This window comes from Rhinopithecus roxellana, chromosome 5 (genome assembly GCF_007565055.1).
Source record: "Rhinopithecus roxellana isolate Shanxi Qingling chromosome 5, ASM756505v1, whole genome shotgun sequence".
Lineage (NCBI taxonomy): Eukaryota > Metazoa > Chordata > Mammalia > Primates > Cercopithecidae > Rhinopithecus > Rhinopithecus roxellana.
The window spans coordinates 16,614,174-16,629,628 of NC_044553.1; the positions used below are offsets into that span (position 1 = coordinate 16,614,174).

Below are 15,455 nucleotides of genomic sequence, written 5' to 3' on the forward strand. Positions count from 1 at the left end.
AGGTTTAAAGCATAATCTGTTCTTGGTGTGAAAGACAACCTCAAACAATGGAAGATGTTTATTACTACTTTTTTTTCTGGTAGCCTCTTGACACACACATATTCTTTAAGAATATGTATTTTCTGGCTGAGTGTGGTGGCTCACGCCAGTAATCCCAGCACTTTGGGAGGCCAAAGGTGGGGGGGGGGTGGTGGATCACCTGAGGTCAGGAGTTCGAGACCAGCTTGGCCAACATGGTGAAACCCCGTCTCTACTAAAAATACAAAAATGACCCCGTCTCTAGTAAAAATACAATTAGCCAGGTGTGGTCATGGGTACCTGTAATCCCAGCTATTTGGGAGGCTGAGGCAGGAGGATCACTTGAACCCGGGAGGTGGAGGTTGCAGTGAGCCAAGATGGCGCCATTGCACTCCAGCCCGGGCAGCAAGAGCAAAACTTCATCTCAGAAACAAACAAACAAACAAACAAACAAACAAACAAACAAACATATATATTTTTTCTGAATTGAAAAGATTTCTTTTTTTTTTTTTTTTTTTAAGATGCAGTCTTGCTCTATCATGCAGGCTAGGGGGCAGTGGCGTGATATCAGCTCACTGCAACCTTTGCCTCCCAGGTTCAAGCAATTCTCATTCCTCAGCCTCCTGAGTAGCTGGGATTACAGGTGTGTGCCATCACGCCCAGCTAATTTTTGTATTTTTAGTAGAGACAGGGTTTCATCATGTTGCCCAGGCTGGGGTTGAACTCCTGATCTCAGTTGACCCTCCCCCTTTGACCTCCCAAAGTGCTGGGATTACAGGCATGAGCCACTGTGCCCAGCCAGATCTCACTCTTTTGAAAGGCTTCAGTACACATGCAATTTATTTCTTCCGTCAGCTAAGATTAAAACTAGCAAAGATACATCACAGAAAAATAATATACGTATATATACACCTGCCCACCACATAACTACTCAGTGAGGCCATATATGTTTAAAATGTTTTATTTAGCATTGGCATTTATCATTAATGAGCTGAACTTAACTGCTAAGGAGCTGTGAAAGATAAGTCTCTCTACCTGAGCATGAGCCAGAACATATTACTGAAGCTACTCTCTATAGTTATAAAAAATTAACATCAGAAGTGGCCAATTTGGCTTCTTTTTCAAAGATATCTCAGTTTTGACTGTTAACCCCAGGACTCTCTTTAGAGCATCTTTCATGTCTTTGTTTCGAAGACTGTAGATAAGGGAATTTAAGAGTGGAGTCATTGCTGAGTATACCAGAGTGATGATCTTCTGCATTGCTGCTGGGTTCCCTGATGCTGGGCTCACATACATCACCATAAGGGTTCCATAGAATAGAGACACCACCATTAGGTGGGACCCACATGTGGAGAAAGCTTTAGTTCGACCAGCACCAGAGGGAATACGAAGCACAGCTCTGATGACCAGAGTGTAAGATCCCAGGATGGAGAGGAAGGGCCCAAAGATAATCATCGAGTTGAAGGTGTAACAGATAAGCTCAGTGGAAGGAGCAGAGATGCAGGCCAGTGCAAACAATGGGCCTGGGTCACACACAAAGTGGTCAATGATGTTGGGCCCACAGAAGGGAAGCTGGGAGATAAGAACAATGGGGACTGGATAGCAGAGAAATCCACCTACCCAACATACACAGACCAGAATTACACAGAACTTCCCAGTCATGATGGAGGGGTAGTGTAGTGGACGACAGATGGCCAGGTACTGATCATAAGCCATAACGGATAAGAAGAAACACTCTGTTGTACCCAGTGAAAAAAAGAAATAGAATTGCAGGAAGCAGCCAGAGAAGGAGATGGTTTTAGTCTCTGAGAGGATATTGACTAGCATGTTTGGGACAGTGGAGGAAATGTACCAGATCTCTAGAAAGGCAAAGTTTCCCAAAAGGATGTACATGGGTGTGTGGAGCCGCCTGTCCCATTTCACTGCACAGACAATAGCTCCATTCCCTAGCAGTGTCATGAGATAGAGAACAAGGATGAATGAGAAGAAGCAGCTCTGCATCTCTCTTTGACCATGGAAACCCAGGAGGACAAACTCAGTCACGAAATGCGTTGTTCTGTTCTGGGGTCCCAGAGCTGTTAGAAAAACAGAAGTAATCAAAGAATGAATAATAAAGAGCATTTGGAGATTTTGCTAACTCATGCTGGATGATGTACTAAGTATTTTTACATACATTATCTCATTTGGTCTTCCTAATGACTCTTTGAGCTGCGAGGAGGTATTCTTTACCCTTCTCTTTCACAGACAGGGTAATTGAAGTTCAGAGAGATTTGAAGGGTTCACTTAAACATATGTACAAAGCCAGTAACGCCCAGATACACTGGCCTATTTGGAGATTGGTTTGGAACAAATCACATTTCACTTCAAATGTTTCTATAACCCTGAGTCTCAGTAATGTTTCATCTTTAATGGTAAAATCATTGCCCCTTAGATACTCTACATAAAAATATAAACTTTGGACACATCCTTTTACCTTAAAGCAAAATTCAGTATAAATCTGAAGCAAAAATAGCTGCTATATTAAATTGCCTTCTTACAGCCTCATATGTAGAAGTCCAGTAACAAGCAGATAGGAATAAAACTTTCGGGAGTCTTCACCTCCCTTCCTTTTGCTACTCTCAGGGAGGTGCTGCAGAACCCTCAGGAATCTATAAAATGGTTTGAAAGCTACAAATCTAGTTCCCACTAGATCACATTTTCCCTGGTGGCCTCTGGATTTGCTGAAAAATCCAGCCCCTTTTTCTCCTGAGGAGCTCGAGTTCTCCCAAAGCCCTTCTTTACGAAACGGTGAGCAAACTTTGTCTCCTTTATTACTTTTACCCGTTGATCTTGATACTCCCCGAGTCAGCAGGTAAACTTCAATTTTGTTGAAACTACACAAAATAAGTCTAATTCCTCTCCCATGATGGTGGTAGTGAGGTCTTAAATAACTGAAGGCAACTGTTACGTCCCTTACCTATGACTTCTTTGGCAGGCCACCATTTTCCCTGCTTGTCAGCTTCCTTCTCCACCAAATTGCACTATTCTACGTCATGGCTCAGCTCTTGAGGGACCTTGCTGTTGGGTAAATCAATTTCTCTAGTAATAAAACCACGTGCCTTTATTTTTGCTAGAAATTAAACCCTAAGCTTTACAATTTGTCCCTTCATTATCTTGCTTTTCACTAAATTAAATAATGAACAAAAGGGACCACAAAGATCTTTCTGATATTTGCTAAATCAGGAGTTGAGACAAGACAAATAACTTAGATACTTTGCTAACAATTTTCTAGAAACTATTGGTCCAGCAGGCTTATTTCTGTGTCCTCAAATATCCTTGTTAAAGTTCATAATATTTGGCTGGGTAAGCCACTATCAGTATTTTAAGTTTAGCAATGTAATGACTTTAAAAGTAGGATCATTTACTGTATTGTTAGTGTCACTGTTAAGATACTCACAAAATCCCATCTTTACATCATTTATATGATCCACAGAGAGCAAGGGGCCTGCCTTTCAGTATTTAATCAAACCTGGAACAAACCCAAAAGCATAAATGTTTCATTGCCAAGGTAACTTTGGATATTCATGTTAACAATATTTTAGGAAAAATACAACAATTTCTCTAATAAACATGATTTTTATGAAAATGTAAATTTTGTCCAAGCAGTTCAGTTTAATGAATGATAATTATCATGATCACATGTATCAAAATTTTTAGGACAGTTGTAATTTCAAATATACTTTCCATAACTGCTTGTATTTGCCAGGCTACATGCTGCGTCGTTCTTGGAAAATATAATTACTGGGCTTGCAATTTTAAAAAAAGGTCGGATGCTAAATTTAAATCATAGCATTTTGTATATTTGTTTGTTTATTCAAGAATTTAATTTAACACATGTTTATTCACCATTTATTATATTGCTAGCAGTGTGTTGAGTTCTGGGGGTATAATGGTGAATATACAAAATAGAATTCCTCCCCTTTTGGAACTTGGGTTTTATGAAAGCAATCAAGATTACAGCCTACATCTGCCCAGTCACATGCATAGACTGGAGATTCCTTGAGTCGTGTATTTTTGCAGCATGTCCAACTGCATGCTGTGGGTCTGAAAAAATATATTTATTCCAGTTAGAAATAACTTGAATACATCTTTATAGTACAGGGGACATGATAACAAATTTTATTTGGCATAAATTAGATAGTTTGGGCCTTTCGAGGCAGTAGGCAGAGAATGAAACATTAATTAGTTTATCCTACTCACAGGCCAGGAAATTTTTGGTACTGAGAAAAGAAATATAATTCCAACTGATGATTGATCTGGAACCAGACCTCATAGGTCTTGACTCCCACCTGCTTATTGTTAATTATTTTTGAGACAGAGTCTTGCTATGTGGCCCAGGCTGGAGTACAGTGGCATGATCTCCCTGCACTGCATGGTCACTGCAATCCTCCGCCTCCTGGGTTCAAGGGATTCTCATGCTTCAGCCCCCGAGTAGCTGGGATTACAGGCTTGGGCCACCACACCTGGCTAATTTTTATTTTTATTTTTTTTTTGAGAAAGAGTCTCACTCTGTCTCCCAGGCTGAAGCGCAGTGGCTTGATCTTAGCTCACTGCAACCTCCACCTCCCGGGTTCAAGTGATTCTCATGCCTTAGCCTGCCTCAGCCTGCCAAGTAGCTGGGATTACACGTGCCTGCCACCACGCCCAACTGATTTTTGTATTTTTAGTAGAGACGGGACTTTGCCATGTTGGTCAGGCTGCTCTTGAACTCCTGACCTCATGTGATCTGCCTGCTTTGGCCTCCCGTAGTGCTGAGATTTCAGGCGTTAGCCACTGCTCCCGGTCCCCACCGGCTCATTATTTGACTTCATAATGTTCAAGACCTTGGTGACATTATTTCAAAAGCAGTGAAATTTTAGTTATCTATGGAATACAGGGTCAGAGAAAGATGGATAAATAAACTTCACAGATAATTTAAAAATCTCACTGAATTCATTTCTACTGCCTCCATCACCAAAGTACATTCATTTGTAGCTCAAATTCACCTCTTTTGTCTTTCTGTTCACCTCAAGTGAGAGTACAAATGGGCAATTGGAGAGACGAGGAGGAACAAAGTGCTTGGGCAATACATTCTATGTGAACTGACAAGGGAGTCACATCCTCCTCCAGTCCCATCCACTTGCTGGGAATTTAAGACACGTGCCCACGGAAGAGCACTTTTAGAATTATAAGTGCTGGGGCTCTTCTCTTAAGTATTTACGTTTTAAAAGTTAATCTGTAGGTAAATCCAAAAGAAAGGAGAGTCTGCTGTTCTACTTCTTTCTCGAGAGGTTTTCACTTGCCACTTGTCACTTGCCAACAACTCTGAAAAAAATAACAGCTTGCTTTAATTACTGCAGCTGAAGAACAGTCTATCAATAAAAACTTTACTGACTAATTTACAAACAAAGAGGTATAAGACTCAGGATACATTCTAATGGAAGGGAATTTAATGGTCGCCCCAAATAAGCAAGACATTTGACCATTATTGTCCCTAACTGAGTTGTATAGTGGGAACTCTGAGATACCTGAGTGAGCCCTTAATGTGAATATATCACCCGGGCATTCACAGGAGTATGTTGGAAGAAGAGAAGTGAGGGGCCAATGCTCCTGCAAAGAACAAAGGAACAAAGAATTCACAAATTTGCAGAAGAACCATATGTTCTTAGCATCTGGCAGCACTGAAAGCAGGGGAACGGTGGTGTACTGCTGCAGGGAGACTTTCCTTACATACCTAATGGCATTTTTGGCTCCAAGAGGAAGATGTGAGACAAACTCCAGTCACAGGAATCTCATCCTTTACACAACCAACAAGCTGAGTCATGGTTGGAGAGTGTTATTTGTGGTTCCAGAAACTTGCTTCCTTTAGTATTCCGAACCAAATGAAATGTGTTTTTCATATCAGCAATTATTAAGAGTTTACAAGTCTCTTCTGAATAGGATCATAGTTCCCCAGTGTTCACTGGCAGGCACCTACCTCCTTTGCCTGTGAGCATGTATAGAATTCCATCTATATCTGTGTATAATTTATGTTTTCCCCAGTGGTTTGACTAGTGAGACACAGAAGTCAGGATAACTATCTAAGAGATACCATAAATACTTTCCCCTTTGTGGAGATATCCTCCTTCTAAGGAACTGATCTACCTGGGGATGGGAGGTGGGAGGTGGGAGGTTAATGGAGGAGGAGAAGAGAGAAAGAATATGTGTATACATGTGTGTATCTGAGTGTATGTATTTGTGTGTGATTTTTCTCTCCAAAATAAACTTCATTCTTTTTTAAAAATTCCATATAATTAACAAACATTTGTCAGTTATACATCAACTATGCACCTACTATGTGTCAGACTCTGGGTTAAACATTGAGTATACACAGATAGGAGCCAACAAGGTCAAGACTTCACAGAGATTACATATTTGTTTTGGGCTCAAATAAAAAGATATGAAGCAAATCTTTATTATATAATTTGAACTAGGCTTGCTTCATACTTGGTGCCTAACCTGCAAACACTTAAAAATTTTTTTATCTATATAATGTTTGCTTAATTTTGTTATAGTGAACATAAGACAAAGAATCTCCTGGCCGGGTGTGGTAGCTCATGCCTGTAATCCCAGCACTTTGGGAGGCTGAAGTAGGTGAATCACTAGGTGAGGAGATAGAGACCGTCCTGGCCAACATGGTGAAACCCCATCTCTACTAAAATTAAAAAAATTAGCCTGGCGTGGTAGTGCATGCCTGTAGTCCCAGACACTTGGGAGGCTGAGGCAGGAGAATCGCTTGAGCCCAGGAGGCGGAGGTTACAGTGAGCCGAGATTGCGCCCCTGCACTCCAGCCTGGCGACAAAGCAAGACTCCATCTCAAAAAAAAAAAAAAAAAAAAAAAAAAAAAAAAAAAAAAAAAATTTCTCCCTTATTAATTTTAAGTATAGCTTGAACATAGGTGTTTGAAAAAGTTCAGTTATCTGTAAAGGCAGATTTGTAATTCTAATTCTGTTGACTGACATGATACAATATTAGTGAAAATGAAAGTTTGGCACTGTAAATGGTTATGAATTCTTTCAATGATATAAGGGGAAAGAGAACAAACTGAGGTGAGAAGCTGAGATTAATATAAACATAGCAAGAGCTCAAATGGAGAACATGACTGAGCTTAAGGGTAAGGCTATTTAAGTGTGGAGTGGATTCTTGAAAATAAAATCCCTGTACCAGCAGTATTAGTATCACTTGAGACCTGTTAGAAATACATGTTCTCAGTACTTACCTAGATCTAGTGAGCCAAAAACTTGGAATGTGGAGCCCAGTTGTCTGTCTTAACAAACTTTCTAGGTGTTTCTTTTACTTTCCTTTCTTTCTCCTTTTTTTTTTTTTTATGGAGTTTGTTGCCTAGGCTGGTATGTAATGGTGTGGTCTCGGCTAACTGCAACCTCCACCCTCTCAGGTTCAAGTGATTCTCCTCCCTCAGCCTCCTGAGTAGCTGGGATTACAGGCATGAACCCCCATGTCAGGCTAATTTTTTTGTATTTTTAGTAGAGATGGGGTTTCACCATGTTGGCCAGGTTGGTCTTGAACTCCTGACCTCAGGTGATCTACCTGCCTCAGCCTCCCAAAGTGCTGGGATTACAGGCATGAGCCACCGTGCCTGCCCTCTAGGTGTTTCTAACGCACGTGGAAGCTTGAAAGCCACTATGGATGATCATAAAACGTTAGAGTCTGGGTTAGGGATGTTTGAAAACACTTCTAAGTTTGGGAGGGATTTCGGTAGAACTGGGAATTAATTAAACATGTTTAGGATACAAGGTTAAGAATGATATTTGAAGGGATAATTGGCCCATGGAACTAAGTTACAGGTGATTTGTATGTCAGGCTAAGAGTTAGGTATTTAGAAAAGCATTACTAGATTAAACATCTAGAGGAGCTTTTGAGAGAGGTCTGGGATAGGCAGAAAATGGTGGAGAAGATTATCCAGGCATTGTATGAAATGAGGTGACCTGGGTTAAAAAAAAAGGGAGCACTTGGGTGGGAACAGAGTTGAACTTTAACAGAAGGTGGTGAGAAAATATAAAGAAAATCATGACATAGAAAGTATGAGTCTTAGTTTGAATATTTTCACTTATCAGCTGTAAGAGCTTAGTGTGTTCTAGTTTCCTCAATTATTAAAGCCATGTTTATCCTCCGTGTGTAACTCATAGGGCTAATATGAAGATTAAATGAGATAATAGACTTGAAAATGTTTTATAAATGTCTATATAATTATAATTATGATTAAGTGTCATTAAAGAGCCTCAGAAGCATTGTCTCTTAATTAATGTCATGGAACTACTCCAGAATTAGAATTTCTTAGGGTCCAGAGGACTTCCTATTCCTCTGGGGCAACTAGAGGATTCTTTTCCCCTCCCCAAATATATATCCTCCAGTAGGTTACAGATACAAATTCCTTTAAAAAGAAATGAACTTTTAGAGCAGTGGTGCGCATCTGTAATCCCAACCTTTGGGAAGCTGAGGCAGGAGGATCACTTGAGTCCAGGAGTTCGAGAATAGCCTAGCCAACATGGTGAAGCTCTGTCTCTCCAAAAAAAAAAAAAAAAAAAAAAAAAAGAAATACAAAAATTTGCTGGGCATGGAGGAACATGCCTGTAGTCCCAGTTACTCGGCAGCTGAGTTGGATCATGTGAGCCTGGGGAGGTTGAGGCTGTAGTTAGCTGTGATTACATCACTGCATTCCAGCCTGGGTGTCAGAATGAGACCCTATCTCGAAAAAAAAATAAAAATAAAAAACAAAAAATTTCTAAATTTAACAATTAGAAATAAGAGTTTTAAAATGCCCATTTCTCTTTCTAGTGTATTGCCAACTAAACAGTCAGGGGGATAATTCTTTTATAATGTAAATAAGAGTATGTTACTTCCCTGCTCAAAACCTCCCAAATGCTTCTCATCTCATGCAAAATTACATATAAAACATGAATAAAATAAATTGAAGAAGACACAAATAAATAGAAATATATCTTGTGTTCATGAATTAAAAGCATTAATATTGTTAAAATGTCCAGACTACCCAATGTGATTTCCAGAGTCAATGTAATCCCTATTAATTCCTGTCATACCAATGACAGCCTTCAGAGAAATAGAAAACACAGCCCTAAAATCCATGTGGAATCACAAAATCCCTCAAATAGCCAAGGCAGTTATGAACAGAAAGAAAAAAGCTGAGACATCACACTGATTTCAAACTATACTACAAAGTAATAGTAATTAAAACAGCATGTCAATTAAAATTAGTGTAAAAAAATGACTCATCAACCAATGGAAAAGAATAGAGCTCAGAAGTGAACCTATGCATAGTCAATTGATTTCTGACAAAGGTGTCAAAAATACACATTGGGAAGAGGACAGTCTCTTTAATAATAGTATTGGGAAAACTGTACATTCATATGTATAAGAATGAAATTGGATCCTTATTTGACTCTATATACAAAAATCAACTCAAAATGGATTAAAGACTTGGACATGAGACCGGAAACTCTAAGCAATGAGAAGGAAACATAGGGGAAACACTACCCAATATTGGTTTGGGCAATGATTGCATAGATTTGACCTCAAAACACCGACAACAAAAGCAAAAATAGACAAATAGGATCATGTCAGTATAGCTCTAATCTGCAAAGGAAACAATCGATAGAATGAAGAGATAACTACAGACTGGGAGAAAGTATTTGAGGCCATACATCTAATAGGGGTTAATATCCAAATCCATAAGGAACTCAAACAACTCTATAGAAAGAAAACAAATAATCAGATTAAAAAATGGGCAGTGGCCCTGAATAGACATTTCTCAAAAAAAAAAAAAAAAAAAAAAAAAAAAGACATACAAATGGCCAATAGGTATATGAAAATTGCTCAACATCACTAATAACTAGGAAAATGCAAAGTAAAACCACAATAAGATTTCACCTCACAGCTATCAGAATGGCTGTTATAATAAAAGACAAAAGATAACAGGTGTTGACGAGAATGTGAAGAAAAGAGAGCCCTTGCACACAGTTGGTAAGAATGTCAATTAGTACCATCATTATGAAAAACTGTCTGGAGCTTCCTCAGAAGACTAAAATAGAGTTACTATATGATCCAGCAATCCCAGTTTGGGTATTTACCTAAAAGATTTGAAAGCAATATGTCAAAGAGATGTCTGCTCTCCTATGTTCCTTGCAGCCTTATTCACAATAGCTGAGTTATGGAATCAACCTAAATGTCCATCAATAGATAAATGGATAAAGAAAATGCGATGTATGTACCCAATGGAATACGATTCAGCCTTAAAAAGAGGGAAATTTTGTCATTTGTGACAACACGGAGGGAACTGGAGAACATTACGCTAAGTGAAATAGGGCAAGCCTAGAAAGACAAATACCACATGTTCTCACTTATTTGTGGAATTCCCAGATTTCAAACTCAAGGAAGCAGGACAGTAGAATGGTGGTTACCAAAGGCTGTGGGAAGTGGGGTGTGGGTAATGCTGAGGCAATGATGGGCAAAGGGTGGAAAACCTCTGGTAGGAGGAATAGTGGTTTTTTTTTTTTTGGCAATATATTGCCCAGGGTGGTAAACATAGTAAATGATAATGTGTTATACATTTTTAAATTGCTAAGATAATAAATTTCAAATATTCTTTTTTTTTTTTTTTTTTTTGAGAAAGAGTCTCAATCTGTCACCCAGGCTGGAGTACAGTGGCACAATCTTGGCTCACTGCAGCCTCTGCCTCCCAAGTTCAAGTGATCCTTGTGCCTCAGCTTCCTGTGTAGCTGGGATTACAGGCACGCACCACCACGCCCAACTAATTTTTGTATTTTTAGTAGGGAGGGGGTTTCACCATGTTGGCCAGACTAGTCTTGAACTTCTGGCCTCAGGTAATCTGCCTGCCTTGACCTCCCAAAGTGCTGGGAGTACAGGCATGAACCACTGTGCCCGGCCGTAGATTTCAAATATTCTTACTACAGAAAATATTTGAGGTTATGGATTTGATAGCTGATTCAGTTTTTCTGCATTATATTCATAAATCATAATATCACTTTGTTCCCCATACATATACACAACTCTAATTTGTCAATTTATAATTTTTTGAAAAAGTTATTACTATAGTTTACAAGGTCCCACAGAATTTGGAACGCCGTTCACTTCCTGACTTCATCTCTAATACTCTTCCCCTTAAATTTTCTTTCTTTCTTTTTTTTTTTTTTGAGATGGAGTCCCGCTCTGTAGTCCAGGCTGGAGTGTGGTGGTGCTATCTAGGCTCACTGCAAACTCTACCTCCTGGGTTCACACCATTCTGCCTCAGCCTCCTGAGTAGCTGGGATTACAGGCTCATGCCACCACACCCAGCTAATTTTTGTATCTTTAGTAGGGACGGGGTTGCACCATATTGGCTAGGCTGGTCTCGAATTCCTGACCTCATGATCCAGCCTCCTTGGCCTCCCAAAGTGCTGAGATTACAGGCGTGAGCCACTGTTCCCAGCCTTAAATTCTTTACTCCAGTCAAACCAAACTCCTTGCTACTACTTGGATACAATCCTGCCTGCAGATCTTAAAGATAATTTGCTTCCCTCTCTTTGGAATGCTCTTCTCTCACTGTCTACATGGCTCATTCCCTCATCTACTTCAAGCATTTGCTTAAATGTTGCCTTCTCAGTGTAGCCTCCCTGATCATCCTGTTTAACAATGGCAGCTCTTTTCTTTCTTCCACATTTCCTGCCCCCTTTGCCCTTTTTGCATAGCACTTATTACTCTCTGATATGCTATATATTTTACTTAGTTTTTTATCGTCTGTCTCTCCCTTACGAGAGTGTAAATGCCAGGTGGATAGTGGTTTTGATTCTTTTGGTCATAGTATATGACCTAGTATTTGATTCTAGTGCCTGGAACATAAGAGGTATTCAATTAATATTTGTTGAATGGAAGAATGACCACTATTTTACTATTTTATGTGATGTTAAAACATATGCTGCTTACATAAGCATTAAACTTTCAGTCCGTCCCTTGCCTGTAAGACTTTCAACCATCAAGAGCCAAGGGGGCAAGAAAATTGTTCTGTTACTAAATCCTTTAGTTCTGTATTCATTAGGCATTTAAATTTGATTCTTTATTCACTTTAAAAATTTTGCACAGTCTTAAGAAATACCTTAAGTATAACTGCTTTTCTATCTTCCACCCCATCTCCAGTAATCAAAACTATGCAGTATGAAATAGGACATATAAAATACCCTCAAATATCATCTATTGGAGCCACCCATGTTGAAAATATGATTGTTTCATTTGGAATGTAATATGAATCCAGTATGATTTAGCTCTGCCAGGTTAGTTAAGAAATAAAACAATGAGGGACCTCACTGAGAAAATATCTTCTTTAAAGTGTGTATTGGAGAAGTAGAATCAGAAAATCAGGTCTTTCTTAGTTAATCTTTTATGTCTGAACAATGGTTTGCTTGGTCTCAGGTAGATGACCTTATTCTCATTCTATCCTCAGGACTTTCTTCAATGCAGCCTTCATCTCCTTGTTTCGTAAGCTGTAAATCAGGGGGTTTAAGAAGGGGGTCACCACAGAATAGAACAAAGTTATAATCTTCTGAATTGCAGCTGGGTTATCAGTTGTGGGGCTCACATACATTGCCAATAGAGCCCCAAAGAATAAACACACTACTGTCAGATGAGATCCGCAGGTGGAAAAGGCCTTCTGCCGGCCAGCTGCTGAAGGAACTTTTAATACAGCTATCAGTAAAAGCATATAGGAGCCACAGATGTACAGAAGAGTGAGAATGATAATGAGGGAGCTCAGGATATGGAAGATGATCTCGGTGATAGGAGCTGGGGCACAGGACAGAGCCATCAATGGGTCCATGTCACACAAAAAGTGATTGATGATGTTGGGCCCACAGAAAGGCAATTGAGACAGTTGCACAGTGGAGACAGAGTAACTGAGGAATCCAAACACCCAGCAAGAAGACATCAATATGTAGCAGAGTTGTGGGGTCATGATGGTTGGGTAGTGCAATGGGCGGCAGATAGCAAGATACCGATCATATGCCATGATGCAGAGGAAGTATGCTTCTGTTGTACCAAGGGAAGTAAAAAAGTAGAATTGGAGGAAACAGCCAACAAAAGAGATGGTTTTTGTCTCTGAGAGGAAGTTGACTAGCATGTTGGGTACAGTGGAGGTAATGTACCAGATTTCAAGGAAAGCAAACTTCCCTAGGAGAATATACATTGGGGTATGAAGCTGTTTGTCCAATCTCACAGCAAAGACAATGGTCCCGTTTCCTATTATGGTAAATACATAGATCACAAAGAACAGTGAAAAGAGGAAACTTTGCATCTCCTGACAACCAGGAAAGCCAAGGAGAACAAATTCCGTCACAGTGCTTGTCTCTGAATTGTTTATGAATTCCAGGGCTGTAGAGACGACAGAAAACACCATTTATACAAATAGTTTTGTTTTCTGAAAAACTTGTAGGAAATCTTTGCAAGCTATATATGTTGGCTATTTGGCAATTAGTTTGCAACAACCCATCCACTGACTCCTAACTTTTATTCAGAAGCTACAAATCAACAATGCTAATGATCCCACATTTCTTTTTTATTTTGAGATGGAGTTTTGCTCTTGTTGCCCATGCTGGAGTGCAATGACATGATCTCAGCTCACCACAACCTCCGCCTCCTGGGTTCAAGTGATTCTCCTGCCTCAGCCTCCCAAGTAGGTGGAATTACAAGCATGCACCACCATGCCCGACTACTTTTGTATTTTTAGTAGAGATGGGGTTTCTCCATGTTGGTCAAGCTTGTCTCGAACTCCTGACCTCTCAGGTGATCCACCCACCTCAGCCTCCCAAAGTGCTGGGATTATGGGAGTGAGCCATTGTGCCCGGCCCCAAATTTCTTTAAAATTAGGGTTATAGGCCTGGCGCGGTGGCTCAAGCCTGTAATCCCAGCACTTTGGGAGGCCGAGACGGGCGGATCATGAGGTCAGGAGATCGAGACCATCCTGGCTAATACGGTGAAACCCCGTCTCTACTAAAAAATACAAAAAACTAGCCGGGCGACGAGGCGGGCGCCTGTAGTCCCAGCTACTCGGGAGGCTGAGACAGGAGAATGGCGTGAACTCGGGAGGCGGAGCTTGCAGTGAGCTGAGAGCCGGCCACTGCACTCTAGCCTGGGCGGCAGAGCAAGACTCCGTCTCAAAAAAAAAAAAAAAAAAAAAAAAAAAATTAGGGTTATAACAGTAGAATATACATTATTTGGATATTTTTCATCAGTGAGTGATTTTTGAGAAATCTCCCTTCCCTTTGAAATTGTGAAAGCTCAGAACCATTATCCTCTATGAAAGCCAGCAAAGTGGCTGTTTGTATTTCTTTTTCCCACCTATAGCTAATTATTTCTAATAGAACAGCTGTTAGTTTGACTTAATTTTTAAACCAAGAATTAGGAGTAAAATAACTGCTTTTTCTGACATCTTTCCCGAGGTGGAAAATATTTGACATACTTCTCAGATACTTGAGAGCTATGAGTGACCATTATTTACTCTGTATTAGTGAATTTTAAGTCTAAGCATAGAATCCAAGAGAAAATATCATGGCAATATTTTTCTGGAGAGTAGAGAGTTAATAGTTACCTGAGGTTGTTCCTTGAATTTACTTCACACTTTTAAACTTCCCTGTAAATGGAATTTCTACTATTGTAAACAAATGCAGTGTTTTGAATCGTTTAAACATAAATCTCTCATTAAAATAAACAATTTGTTACAATATATTGTTCTGCTACAAGAATTCATCCTTATACTTGTTACAGATTGTAGATTTTGACATCTCAAATGTCATCTCTACTGTCCACCTACAAGAAACTCAGAATCTAGATAAGTTTGGAAGGTCAATGATCAAAAGTCAAACAGAATGAATAGGTAAAGTGTGGTATATGCACACAATGGAATACTCTTCAGCTTTTAAAAAAGAAGGATGTCCTGTCATTTGTGACAACATGGATGAACCCAGACACATGGTACTAAGTGAAAAAAGCCAGGCTCAGGAAGACAAATACTGCATGATTTCACTTATATGTATATGTGGAATCCAGAAAGGTTGAATTTGTAGCAGCAGAGAGTAAAATGGTGGTTACAGGGACTGGGAGGTTGGGGAGATGTTGGTCAAAGGATACAAAACTTCAGTTAGATAGAAGAAATAAGTTCAAGAGCTCTATTGTATAACATGGATAACTATAATTAATAATTATTTTTTTCTTGAAAATTGCTAAGAGAGTAGATTTTAAATGTTCTCACCACAAAAAAGTGGTAAGTATATGAGAAAATGCATATGTTCATTAGCTGGAGGTAGCCATTATACAATGTATACATATTTCAAAACAACATGTTACACATAATAAATATA

The 15,455-nt window shown here is 39.5% G+C and overlaps 2 protein-coding genes across 2 annotated transcripts; both read right to left on the minus strand.

Annotated features, from left to right (window-relative positions):
• Window positions 1-1,083: 1,083 nt before the first annotated feature.
• Window positions 1,084-2,139, minus strand: LOC104673146 (olfactory receptor 11H6). Its single transcript, XM_010377094.2, has one exon. It carries the CDS (start codon window positions 2,137-2,139, stop codon window positions 1,084-1,086), a length of 1,056 nt encoding a protein of 351 aa, XP_010375396.2.
• A 10,393-nt stretch (window positions 2,140-12,532) lies between these two features.
• LOC104673145 (olfactory receptor 11H4-like) lies at window positions 12,533-13,495 on the minus strand. The gene has a single exon (XM_010377093.2). The coding sequence runs from the start codon at window positions 13,493-13,495 to the stop codon at window positions 12,533-12,535; it is 963 nt and encodes a 320-aa protein (XP_010375395.1).
• Between the last annotated feature and the right edge of the window lie 1,960 nt (window positions 13,496-15,455).

Bases quoted from the DNA above. Each gene is read 5' to 3' on its own strand.
- LOC104673145 (XM_010377093.2), bottom strand. From the start codon at position 13,495: ATGGTGTTTTCTGTCGTCTCTACAGCCCTGGAATTCATAAACAATTCA.
- LOC104673146 (XM_010377094.2), bottom strand. From the start codon at position 2,139: ATGCTCTTTATTATTCATTCTTTGATTACTTCTGTTTTTCTAACAGCT.